Source organism: Cottoperca gobio, chromosome 3 (genome assembly GCF_900634415.1).
Source record: "Cottoperca gobio chromosome 3, fCotGob3.1, whole genome shotgun sequence".
In the NCBI taxonomy this organism is placed as follows: domain Eukaryota; kingdom Metazoa; phylum Chordata; class Actinopteri; order Perciformes; family Bovichtidae; genus Cottoperca; species Cottoperca gobio.
The window spans coordinates 29,283,990-29,298,092 of NC_041357.1; the positions used below are offsets into that span (position 1 = coordinate 29,283,990).

The 14,103-nt window shown below is 42.6% G+C and overlaps 1 protein-coding gene across 5 annotated transcripts in view; it reads right to left on the minus strand.

Annotated features, from left to right (window-relative positions):
• ntrk3b (neurotrophic tyrosine kinase, receptor, type 3b) overlaps positions 1-14,103 on the minus strand; it is a 179,374-nt gene that overhangs the window by 14,920 nt on the left and 150,351 nt on the right. For 3 of the 5 annotated variants that reach the window (XM_029428457.1, XM_029428452.1, XM_029428446.1), the window contains 4 exons: positions 9,059-9,189; positions 5,668-5,840; positions 3,407-3,650; positions 2,569-2,637 (listed from right to left, as the gene is read on the minus strand). In XM_029428457.1, coding sequence (XP_029284317.1) covers positions 2,569-2,637; positions 3,407-3,650; positions 5,668-5,840; positions 9,059-9,189 — 617 coding nt within the window. The remainder of the gene's footprint in view (positions 1-2,568; positions 2,638-3,406; positions 3,651-5,667; positions 5,841-9,058; positions 9,190-14,103) is intronic. The other 2 variants (XM_029428460.1, XM_029428459.1) reach the window with 1 other exon arrangement.

A 14,103-nucleotide genomic window follows, 5' to 3' on the forward strand; every position in this document is an offset into this window, starting at 1 on the left:
GGGCAACAAGCGTCAATACGACTAGTCAGCGTCAGGAGGTTTGTGTTCTTGGCAGGGCGCTGCTATTTATAATCACTCAACACAGGGAAAGTGTCCAATACTGTTAGGAGCTCCTTATCTCTGGGCTCTGTCAATATTCCTCTGTGTAGGCGGGCAGTGATGCTATCACAACGCACCAAACAGCAGCTTCACACACACACACACACACACTCACACACACACACACACACACACACACACACACACACACACACACACACACACACACACACACACACACACACACACACACACACACACACACACACCATCCTAAATTCAAACTGACACTGGTCTTTTTTCTACAAACCATTTCTCTGGTTTCTACCCAATCCAACATACAAACTTGAAAGAGCTGTGCTTCGCTGCAGTGTGTGCTGAATAAGTAAATTATTCAATCAATTATTAAACCGTCAAAACTTTCCTCAATAAATTCACCACCGAGTTTGACCAAGGTTTGGCTGAAAAAAGTTTTGGACATATTTTTACGATGCATCTTCCGCTTCCATCACACTGCGGCTCTTTTCACTGCTAAGTCCATCGTTAGCCAGGGCAGAGTGTAAACACATGTGGAGTCACCAGCTGCTTCTTCTCACCTGTCAGTGAAGAGTGTGTGCATGGAGGTCCACCTCTCTACTCGGAGGTCCACCCCCCTCTGCACAGACACCCTGAGCAACCAGCATGAGTCTCTAGTGTTGTGTCAAGGACGATCCCTCACCGGCTTCCCACTTATGAATACGACCGTGTCGGGCACTGCAGTCCAGGATGGAAGCTGGGCCCCTGCAGTAGTAGGTGAGTGTGTTTACCCCACACCACCTGACACTCCCTTACATAACACCCCTTCACATATGCCATACATATCAATAACGTACAAAACCCTTGTTGTCCTGTTAGTTCTTATACCTGAAAGGTCTTCTCTTTGACTGAACAGCTAACTCAGAGCACATACAGTACACATCAGGCTTATAACTGTTCAGACAAGAACAATCTGCTGAACCATGTAATCTTTAAACTATCTGCCTGCTGCTAAATCAGCTGTGACTGTCTTCAGAGACAATTAGATGAACTGTTCTTTGGGCCAGAACACGGAAACACATACAGTTAAGTCCTTTATTGGTCCAGATGGGCCCACCTGAGCTCCCACTGACATAGTGGGAGCTGCCCAGTACACACACAGTCATACGAGTTCTCTGAGTTCCAGTGTAGTAAACTTGTTATTCAACACTCACGTGCAATGCTATTTGAAATCATTGGATGAGCTGAGCAAAAATAACTAAATACATAACATAATATATGTTAACCGGTCTGACAAATATGATATTATATACATTTCAATAGCAAGAGCTAATTAGATTTAATTAGACACACATGGAAGGAGGGAGAGAAATGCCAAATAACGCCAGAAACTCAACCGCTCAAACCTGACTATATGTCTCGTAGACCAACTTTCTCTCGGCAGAAGAACTTTTTCAAAGGGATTTCTTCTTCAACTTTTTGAAGTCGATTAATAGCTTCCATGTTCCACAGACTTTATGTCAAAGGCTCTTTTGTAATCTGCCTTTGAGAATGTAGAGGAGTAGGGAACATTACCACAACATCGTCTGCAAAGAAAGGAACATTTCATCTCTGCAAATATCAAGATGGCATGATGAGCACCATAACTATGATATTTACTGCAACTTAAACACTCATTGGTCTTCTATAATTTGGTCTTAAATAAAGTCAGTGAGGAAATAAAGAAACCAAAGAGCATTTCAGGCTAATACAAGGAGCACAACAATGAATTCACAGGCAGCTGCGGAATGATAACTATGTAGATGACACACAATGAAATAACACACACACACCAAACACATGCATGCACACTTTAACAGGGAGACTTGATGGTGCAACAACCGACATGCAATGATGAAAAGGATAAGATCTGCCATGGTTACCTTAAAACTGGCCGACATGAAGCCGCCAGTATCTAAACATCCAATTATTGTGCTGCACAAAGAGCCTATAATGAGTATTCAACACTGTGAGGACTGTTTGTATACCATTGAAGCTAAACCAATAAACTTCTAATATCATATTTCAGACTTGGCTGGAAATGTAATATGGCATTTAGCTATGCCACAGAGCATGAGGGACTTATTTGATATTCTGTAATTTAAATAGTTTCACATGAGCACAAAATTCAATTCAGCTGGTCTTAGATTAAGACAGTGTTGGAATTTAAATATGAAATGTATAAATGTATGTTTGTTTTGTTGTCAAGCTTTATGTTGTTTGGTCTGAACAGCGTCTCTACACTGCTGTTCTGCTGTGATCAGAGATGAGAATTATGCATGACCATGTTAATAAAGTAAATGTTCTGTTCCTGTCCTCACTGACAACCTGACACTTGTCTATCCACAGGGCCAACAGATTTTAATAATATACACAACACACAGATGGTGTGCACGGAGGAGCAATGTACCAAACACTAAAGACATCTCGCTCCAATTTCTTTACAAATAATTTTATGTGTGCAGAGCTGCTCACCCAGCAGGCAAGTGGTTCATAACTGCTGGCGTTGCCCCCAGCAAGGTCCGAACCGGCCCAGCTGCCACGCTGGGAAAACAAAATCAGACGCACCTAAAGTCATTTCACAAGACCTGGCTGTTTAAGGGATCCAGATATGTAGCAGCCATCACTCCATAATATCCACTTATTTATTCAGCAAAATGCTAAATTCTTTAGCGCTGCAGTCGCCGCCTGGTTTGCGGCGTTCAGTGTTGCTAATTGTGTTAAACAGTAGAGAGGACAAGAATCGGAAGCTATACAAACAAGCCTCTAAGCATCAGGCTGGAGGCTCAGCAGGCTCATCTCCTACCACTCTGCTAAACCTCTCCACCCTCGCATGAATGTATGAGGCTGGTGTGGGGGCCTGGGGCTGAGCTATTAACTCTCCGTAGAAAAAGAAAAGGTGGAAACAAAAACGTATAAACATAAAACGACCCGAGAGAGCAGTGGTCTTCACCCCAAAGACATTTATTTTTTCTTAGCAGGCCCACAGGATTTAATGGGGTTGTTTTGGACCTAATTACAAAGTATATTGTAAAACATCCACAGCTAAGATTTACTTTTTAAATGTCAGGTGGAGTCTACTAATGCCAGAAGTGCCTTACGCTATAAGAGGCATAGTGATGAACAACAGTTCATTTAAAGGACTAAAAAGTGGATTTGACATTATTTTCATTTGGATATAGCGACTATATAAAACATATTTGAAGTGTGGCAACAATTTACATTTCTTCCATCTTAATCACTTTGTCAATCTTCTCTCGCCCCTAGTAGTATTTGGATGGCAAATAACAAGCGTGAATAAGTGAAGTCTTACCCTGTAGTAGTCACTGCTGTAGATGTCCCTGGACATGCCGAAGTCTCCGATCTTGACCAGCAGGCCATTGCCCACCAGGCAATTACGTGTTGCCAGATCTCTGTGGACAAAGTGCTGGGAGCCCAGGTACACCATGCCTGAGGCAATCTGGGTGGCGATGTGCAGCATCTGGGAAAGGCCCAGCTCTCCGTTGGACTGCAGCGGCTGGCCGTCGACCAGGATCATGGCGTCTGGGCCGTGGGCTCTGGGTTATAACAACAAATCAAAAAAGGCTTGATGATTGATGTGATGAACTGATACTGACGATGGAGTTCTGTAGTCACTAGCAGTGGTACATGTGGGAGTTACAGGATAGTTCAATATTTATCTGTGATCAAAAAGTCACTGCACTGACTCACTAACGTCAGACGTGAAGCAACATCTATCTAACGTGAGCTTACGTTAGCCACAATAAGCTGCTGCTAACACCAGAGCACATACGTCTGGAGCAGCCTGTGTTGCATTAACGTCTTTTATTGCTTAGGAATTAAACCTTTTATTTGTGAGAGGATATTTCTTCCTTTTGAAAGTTACATCATCTCACTTTGACAACTGGATGTGGGAACCTTTAAAGCTTTTTCAGCATGGCAGACTGTGACCTCACTGCCCCTTTAATAACTAACCCACAGCTCCTCTTAGAGTGCTAATAAACACCTCATCCCGGCAGCATTGGTGCTTTTTAGTCCTATTGAGAATTAGCATAACAAAGACCGACTGTAAGAAATATTAAATAATTGACTATAACCTGCGAGCACTTAGGCAGCTTTAATTGCAACGACAAACTGTTAAGTGTTTGCACTGTTGTTATTTATTTCAGGCCTGTTATACAAGTCTTTGGCGGTTTAAGAGCAGTGTTAGCCAACATTTATCTATTCAAAGCAGGAAGTTTAACTAAGGCTCAGGAATTTCATCAAGGTAATGTAAGTCATATATTTGCCAGAAGACGTTGTGGGTCGAGCGCTCTCATGGGGACTGTGGAGAACTCATTTCCTGTGAGGAGCTCCTGCTGTTCTTCTCACCTTCTCGTCACTGTGACTACAGACCAGGCACCATGCAGGGAAGCTCTCCCCCTCTCTCTCTCTCCCTCTCTCTCAGGCTGTCTCCCCTTTATCTCTCAACTCTAGTGCAATTCAATGTTCAGGGCTTTAAGTGTGTGTGTAATATTTCAGCTCCACTGTACATGGATAAGTAGTACTCTTCCTTAGTGTGTGACTTTTTGTGTCTCTAATTTTATTTCAGAGAAATGTCGTAGTGTCTGAATGACTGCAGGTCACCCTCCGTTTATCTGAAGGTTGTGCTGGACCCGCACATCAGATGCTCTATTCATTCTTACTCATTCCCAACACATATCACACATATCACACATATCATTTGTTAAATGTGACCAACAGGACCAATAGAGCAAAAATCAGCTACGTCTTGCACCTTGCATGAAAGAATTTCATCATTCGCGACATTACCTTTCATTTCAGAAATGATTTCCCAACAGAAAGTCTTCACGCACTCCTGAATCCACACACAGACACACACACACACACACACACACACACACACACACACACACACACGTCATCTTTAAAACTATTGCTCAAACTTCAAAAACAAGATAGACCCCCCCACATACACACAACACTCCCAGACTCCTCCTGTTCACACTGACATCAACTCCAGTGAAGCTTCCCATTACCAAAGCGCTCGTGTCGCTTTTGTTGAGGCTTATCAGAGGTCACTTCCCTCGGTACGCTCTGACATTACGGAACAAAAGCACTAAAGCTCGTGTTTGCTAACACACAAAGCTTTGAAAATGGGCGGATATCGGCAGCATGCATTTGAACCAAGTTTGTGTTTCCTTGGACCCTTATTGAAGGTTTACCAAAGCTCTATAAGTAAAGATGAAGTATAACAAGCGGGGCCAATGCTATGAAATGGTTTCCACATAAAGAGGCGGCAGTGGCAAAACCAACGTAAACCGTCTCTGGTTTTATATTTACTTACTGTCAATTAATTGTTGGACAATCTAAAAGTCAAACCAGAATCCTGAGCAATGCTGCAAGTACAGGTGGCACACACACACACACACACACACACACACACACACACACACACACACACACACACACACACACACACACACACCTGCACTGCAATTAGGCTTTCACCCACTTAAGCACAGGCCTGGTACATGAAGGTTAAACGGACTTAACCTTCAGTGAAGAACTGACCTGAGGAATTTGTTGAGGTCTCCATGCTTCATGTATTCGAACACCATGATGAGAGGGTCTCCGTCAACACACACTCCGTAGAATTTAACGATGTGGTCGTGCTGCAGATTGGTGAGCAGCTCGGCCTCCCTCTGGAAGTCCTTTCTCGCCCCCAGATTGGGATCTTTCAGTGTCTGAATGGGAAAACACAAAAGTCACCTTTCAGAGCAAGAAAACTTTAGAGTTGTTGGGACACGTTTGGATAAATCAGTCGTTGTATCCTGTGCAGCCCTGAGTACCTTCCAGTGCATTGTGCCAGTCATGTGTGTGTGATGGTAAATCAATGTGAGTGTTGAGTCAAGATATAGTTTTGTATTAATACTGGTACATTAACTGCTTTGTCATTCGTTGATGCAAAACAAGTTTGGTGGCCATATGAGGGCAACTTCCATGACATGAAATTGGACATTTTTCACTGTACAAATTGACAATGACCACTTGAACGCACCATTACTCTTAAACTGTGAGGTTTAAGACCCAAACTTTGTCTCCTGTTGAGGGGTGGGGGGGGGGGGGGGGGGGGGGGGGGGGGGGGCATATCATAAACCCTGTCATCTCTAGTCTTTCCAGGAACACACCTTCTTTGTCCACATCCAGTTAGTTTCTTCCTCCGGCTTTCCTCTACAATCCAATTAGTTAACTCCTGGTTGGTTTGAATCATCCATTCAGTGCACCAAAGTTGTCCTTGAATCTGTAACCCTTGTTGTGTGGGATGGCATTATCTCCGGTGGTCCAGTGGTACTCCATGCTAAAGCAGTTAAGAAAGTATTGAAGCCCCTTTAGTTTGCATGTAGAGACTTCGAACAGCTCTGGGCACTTAGATACTTGCGGTCAAGTCACTCCCTTCCGTTAGGAACCTTCCTAAGCTAAAGAACAATATTCCACATTATTCAGCCCGAGTCTTGTTGTCCTGGGTGTGGTGGATCCAAACACTATCTTCTGAACCCTTTCTTTATACCCAATCATCTGTTCCCTTCTGTTACTGCCTCCAGCTCATGTTGTTGATGCGCTTGTTTGTCTCCTCCCTTATCCTACCAGCCCCAGCTTGACTCCATGGGAATAGGGAAGGAAACACAGTTGCTGTTTGATTATGGGGTTCGCCTGATCGTCCATGGTAAACACAACATTGAGTCCACAGAAAACTCTGTTACATTTCTTTCAGATTTATCAATAAAGCTTTAAAGCTGTGAAGTAGTCTGTGACTGTTGTTTAGTAATGCAGCGTGCAGCGTGTGGCTATGCATCATATCCACCTAATAATCCTGCACATAGCTTTCAGGAAGCACTTTACACAAAACTAATTGATCTGATTGGTAGACGGATCAAGGAAGGAGGGCCTTGAACTCCTTTGAAGTGGAGTACACATGAAAAATCAAATTTTGATGGGATGTCAGTTGAATGTGCCGGTATCAGAAAAGAAGGGGGAAATCAAATAACAGCAGCAGCAGCACCGTATTACTCCTATATTGAAGGGAAAAAGACTCTTGACACTAAATCAGCAACAAGAAAACACAGCAAGTCGCCTCTCTTGATCTCCAGGAGCGTTCTCAGCGTGCTGCTGACATTATTACACACGGACGGACCATGGGATGGAAATGCATTTACTCACATGTGCTGTTCTTGCAGTGAAGTGCTGGAGGTGGTTGAGATGTTCGGCAGAGTAGGTAAAATGGCCATAAAATTCTATTACCAAATCAAACCGCACTCTTAAGGAAATGTTTCTTGTCTGGGCATCTCTCCAAAACAATACCTTCAAGTGCTCGACTACAATAAATTGAGGCAAAGCGCTGCCATGAATTTTCCCTTTGTTGACCTTTAAGTGTATTCAGAGAGCCTCTTTCTGCTTTATCGCAGACAGGAACATGTCCAGATGAAAACGCACATCGCATTTTGTTTTAATAAATAAAGAGGTCATGGTAGAGGAGGTTTATCACAAACCAGTGTCTTTGTTAATCCTGGAATACTAAGACGAGTACGTGTGAGTACTTTCACTCACTTCTGTCAAGGTCAAGGAATTCTTGCTGTGTAGGTTTACTGAGTGTGCAACCTCATCCTCAGTATCACCCTGCTTCACATTCATACAGTGGCTCATGCTCACAGTGGGAGCTGGCAAGAACAACTTAATGTTGAGCACTGTGAAAGCACTGAGAGCCACCGCACAGGGGCGACGGCTCCAGCTGCTTTAAGCTCCTTAAAACAAAGCATTGAGTTCACTGGAGTATTAACTTTGCTTGACAGTAATTGCAGGTCCCCTGGCTGATACTTAGACAGGTTGTAAATGGATACAAAGACGGGTAGAGGTTGGGGCCGCAGGTAGGAGAGCCTTCAGACCTCAAACACTGACAACATCTCTTTGTATCTACATTGTGTCACAGACGCCAAACCTGTACCAACGTCATTCAAAACAATGAAAGTGATTTCCTGAGGATCACCCCCGCTGAACATTTGGTCCTGTTTGCCCTTTCTGTCATTTAGAGGAATAGTTTGACATTTTGGGAAATATGCTAAATCCCTTTCTTGCTAGTGGATCACGTCTGCCACACTCCACTCACTACATGCACATTTAACTTTGACTCTCCTTAACTCCCTCTGCTTAAATAGTCTGTGTTAAACCTTTTATTATTTCTGTGCTTAACAAAAGAAACTCTGAATTGTTTAATTAGTTAATAATAATAATAATCTTCTGATTAATGTAAACACCCGTAAATACAAACACTATTGCTTTTAACAGTCTGTGACAGCATCACTAGTGTATATGGTAATGAACAGGAAGATATTCATAAAAATACTATTAGGCTAATATTATTATTTTTTAAACATATTTATATATTTGTTTTGATGAAAAGGGTCTGATTGAGGTTGTTAAAGCTCCCAGGCTCCCGACTGCTGAGAGCAGTACATTGAGATTTCAGACACTTACTAATTCTCTTCCTTTTGCTCCAGTGGCTCTCGGTTAGAATAGTAGAAGCAGATATACAGTAATGGTGCTCAGGCTGCAGAGCGGCCATGACACTGATCATAAAAGTGAAAGTGATTTATGTTGGCACAGCCCACTGCAGGGCCTGGTGAGAGGTCAGAATATCATTCAACACTGGGCTGCCACAGGAAGACTCACACACTGTGTGACACTGTGTGACACTGTGCTGATAACTAAATGCACAACGTGCCTTTTCAAATCTGTACAATGAGTCGCATTGCATTGTGGGGTTGTTGGCAGAAAGTAGTGAACATGACACGGATAGTATTTGAGTGCACTATATTGTGATGAGGCGGATATGAGGTGAGTATGTGTTTTATACAATCACTATTGTGCTCTTTATAACATAGAGATGACCACACGGAGAAAGACGCACCTTGACGGCCACCAGCATCTTGTCCTTGGTGGGGCTGAGGTTGTAACACTCTGCCAAGAAGACCTTTCCGAACGCTCCTTCACCCAACTCCCTCTTCAGGATGATGTCTCTCCGCTTTATATGCTGGACAACTAAAGAGAGACAGACAGGCAGGGAAGAGAAGTCATCTTAAAAACCTTTCCTCAGATATTAAACTTTAACATTTTACTGGCACAGAAAAGCAAGATACGTTTGCAGAAAACACATGTTTAGAGGAAAAGTTTAAATTATTCCTAATGCATGAGAGGAAAAGACAAGCGGGAAGATGAAGCAGAGAGAGACAGGAGAGAGAAGCAGAGGGAGAGAGAAGAGAAGCAGAGAGAGAGAGAAGAGAAGCAGAGAGAGAAGCAGAGAGAGAGAAGGCAGAGAGAGAGAGAGAGAGAGAGGGAAGAGAGAGAGAGAGAGAGAGAAAGAATAGGAGAGAAGAGAGAAGAGAAAGAGATAGAGAAAGAGAGAGAGAGGAGAGAGACAGAGATAGATCCTAAGAGAAGACATTATAGATTAATGAGAGAAAGAGAAGCTCATAGATTCAAGCTAGAGAAGAAGATAGATCCTATCAATAGATTAATATATAGTATATGCATAATAATCAGAAAGATAGCATATATAGAGAGAGCGAGAAGAGAAGCAGAGAGAGGAGGAAGAAGAGAAGAGAAGCAGAGAAGAGAAGAGAAGCAGAGAGAAGCAGAGAGAGAGAAGCAGAAGAGAAGCAGAGAGAGAGAAGAGAAGCGAGAGAGAGAGAAGAGAAGCAAGAGAGAGAAGAGAAGCAGAGAGAGAAGCAGAGAGAGAGAGAGAGAGAAGAGAGAGAGATAGAGAGAGAGAGAGAGAGAGAGAGAGAGAGAGAGAGAGAGAGAGAGAGAGAGAGAGAGAGAGAGAGATGCTCTTGGCAGCTGTGTGTGCTGCATGCTGGGTGCAGATACTTTGTAGTATTTTAAATTCAAGACAAGATCTGGAGTTCCTACAGATACAGTACCACATCTGTCTTACTGAATTAAAAGGAAGAGTGTACAAAATGATGCACAAGACATCTTAAACTTTCTCTTTGGTGTCATGGTGAATCCATTAAAAAACAAACGTCATGAATATTTGAATGTTTCTATTAATAAGAGTGTGAACAGCTTCAGTGAAGTGCAGTTTCAGAATATGTGATATCGCCAAGCAGCTTTGAAGCTACTTAAGAGAGAATATTGGAAACATTGAGGTTCAAGTGGTTTTAAATCTCCAAAGCGCAAATAAAGTGCGAGATGACATCGGACCTGCCGAGCTGCACATCTCTTATCTGGATTCCTCGGCTTTACTGCCGGCACTGAAACAACACGGGGACATTTTCTAATTGTAAAATGTCTACTTCTGAAAAATATCTGAGAAGAAAATAAACAACAAGTCTCTCCCTCTTTACTTCTTATTCTATTCTTCACAAGAAGTCGCTGGAACAGGCTCAGTGAAGAGCTCAAGGACAGCTGGGTTGTCATCACAGAACTGAAGCCGTTTGTCTGATGATTAGCAGAAATTGCCCGAACTCATAAGAGTAAGAGGCAGGGGGAGGGAGGGTGTAAAGGTTTAGCCCCTCGTACCTGCCGGGTTCAGTGTCAAAGAGTTGGGAAAGTGTAGGAGTTGTTGGCTCCTTCATTCTGAATAAAACATGGCAGCTTGTAGGTTTAGCATGAAGATCACACTGCTTATATAGAAGTGTACACACACACACACACACACACACATAAAAGAATGCTGTATTTGCTCAGTTTCCCGACGTACAAGCGGCAATACGTGAGGGCTTATCTCCACGACACACGAGGCTTTAAAATATGCATGAAGTGAAAGAAGTCTGTTTAACACTCAGCAACAGGAAGCAGAACCAGAGGTGAAGGGCCAAAACAAACTTATTGAATATTAAATCAAATCATAAATGAAAAATGTAATTACATGTAAACCTTTGGCATTAAATTACATTCCAACAGTTGCAAGCAATCAGTGTCCAATATTTGTTTAACCATAATTACTCACACGGTACATAAAGGGGAATGTGACCAATTTAAAAAAGTTATTATGTTAATTGTTTAGCCTAAGATTTCACTGCAAAGATGCAACAGGATCGACTGCATACTGTAAACACATGGAACACAGGAGCACCATGACATCATTACATGAATCATTTAAATAAGGAGCCAGAATTTAAATCTTATTTAAAAAAAGGAAAGAGTTGTGTGCCGTATACGGGCACGTGTTGACTTCATTGCTCTCGGAAAAATACTATTATGTAGAAAAGTGTATTTCTTCAGCTGTGAGGACTTAACTATAGACATGTAGACAATGATGCTGCTGACACAACATGCAATACTTTCACTATAGATTCATTTTCTCAGTCACCACGTTCAATGTGTCCTTGGTCGGCAAGTAAACTTCCAGGATCTTTATCCATCCTCCATCTGTGTGTTGTTTCAATCACACTGGTGGTTATATGTGTTCAAAACAAAATGTCACTTAGCACACAAGACTATATAAAGGGTGAGAGAACACGGCTGTGCCTGCAGCGAGAAGCTCTGCGGCAGCTCAGTGTTGCTTCAACTTCTCCCGAGCCTTGGGGTTGTTGCACGGCGTGTGCGTACGATTTTGTCAGCTGTAGCTCGCTAGGTTATTAGGCTAACGTTAGCTTCGTGAGTTAGCTGCATTCACGCTGCTTGAACATGCTGCGCTGCCAGTCGGTTGTGATTGGACAACAGACTGAGTAAATACATAGTGTATCTAAGGTGGGATTTTTGATCCCACCTGATCGCTGAGAGACATAATAAATATAATATAATTAATGGAGGAAGCAGCTCCTTTATTTCTCGCAGTGTTAAATGTTTCTCTGTGCTTTTTGTCCGTCCTGTACTTTCCCCTGAATCACCACCATCTGGTCGTGAACATGTTCAGAAGGTGATTCATAAGCCTGCTCTCCTGGTTTTCATGTCAGACGGTGTCTTTCCCAGTATTTCTGGAATCAGTGTTAAATATGAAGACATGTCCCAGTTTTGAAGCAGATCAGATCACAAGTGTCTGCAGAAGCTGGCAGCCTGAGCTCCGGGTGAGAGAACCACCAGGGACGCTCGCTCAGCACTGCTGTCAAAGCATCGTCGAAAGATCTGCTTTCTATGAGACAAGAAAACATCCTTAAGTCGATACACATATTTGAATTGTAAATGAGTTTTGATTGGATTTGGATGGCCACATGTCTCCGCTGATAAGACAGCTTCATGTTGTCTTAAGACTTTCCAGACTTCACGTTTATCCCCCGCTGAATCTGATCTCTACCACTATTATACTTTTTTAAATTCACGATCATTCCAGGATCAGCGTTGGCCGTCTTATCGCTCGCCTCATGCAGATGATCCAGGTATCGAAGCTTTTACTATTGTTGCTCCGTCATTAAGCTTCTCCGGATGAGATGTTTGAAGTGAAATGTTTAACTTGTACACACGACATCTATTGCACGTCTGTCCGTCCTGGGAGAGGGATCCCTCCTCAGTCTCTCCCTGAGGTTTCTTCCATTTGTCTAAGAGGGTCTAAGACAGAGGGTCTAAGGACAGAGGGTCTAAGGACAGAGGGTCTAAGGACAGATGGTCTAAGGACAAAGGGTGTAAGGACATAAGGTCTAAGGACAGAGGGTGTAAGGACAGAGGGTCTAAGGACAGAGGGTCTAAGGACAGAGGGTCTAAGGACAGAGGGTCTAAAGACAGAGGGTCTAAAGACAGAGGGTCTAAGGACAGAGGGTCTAAGGACAGAGGGTCTAAGGACAGAGGGTGTCGTATCCTGTACAGTCTGCAAACACTGAGACAAATGTATAATTTGTGATATTGGGCTGTATAAATACATTCGATTTGATTTGATTTGAAGTGAAGGTGGAGGCTCAGCTTCTATTGTTAGCAGTTTAATCAAAGTATTCTTCTAACTTTTTAGTTATTTGTTACCTTCACTTTACTTTATGTATATTCTCCTTTGCGGTGAGGTTATAGTTTCAAGATGGACTCCTTATCTCTTCTGTGCAATTTGCATTTGATTTAGTAATATCTTATCAGTTTCTTTATGACAATATATATACTTTTATCTTTGTGTTCATGTGAATGAACTAAACTGAAGCACACTCGATGTTAAACTAACTTCACAGTCGGACGCTGGATGGACGTTTCCTGCAGGAATAGTTTGTTGAAAGCTGCTCTGATACGAGCTGTGATCTGAGATATGACAGCTTGCACTTCAGGCAGGAAGCAGAATGTGTCTTAACTATTTGTGTCAAGAACGAAATGCAAGCGAGTAGAACTTGAGTGACAGCTTGAGAAGCCGTGTGGACTCTTCTTCAGGTAGCAGAGCACGAGTGTCACTTTCCCTCCTGTTAGAACAACATCGCTGCCAATTTACAAACTCTGTTCGCAGATTTAGAAACTTTTCAAACCCACCGGGACTTTATTTCAAAGAAGAGACTCGGGGACATATTGTTGTTCTGGGAGGGTAAGAGGGACGTTGATATGAAAATGAACCCGTCCATCAGTGATCGCACCTACAGGATTACATAACGTCCAATCTGTGATGAGAAGAAGAAATAAGGGAGATGCTGTAAAACCTGTCGCACGTTGAACAATATAGTAATTAAAATGCTTTTGAAATAATTTAAAACCCTGCAGCTCGTCCAGTTTGAAAGCACAGCTGCATCTTTTGACCTGCAAACCATCAAACCACAGTTTCTGCGCTGTCGTTAGCATCATCTCCGGTACCTGAAACTCACTGCAGGTCTTCTCCTGCACTCGCTCTGCCTGATGCATTCACATTTAATAAATAAGATGTGTTTTATTTTGTCAAACTCGCATTTTATTGCAACAATTCATAGATTGCAAGATTGTTGATTGGGTTTAAACTGTTCTCTGTGGCTGATGTGTATTCCTGTGTTTACGGGTTTCCGGTTGTTAATGTTTCTGTGTTGCTGGTAGCATACTTCGGCAGCTCCAGCTTGACTCAGTTAATGTTGTTATATT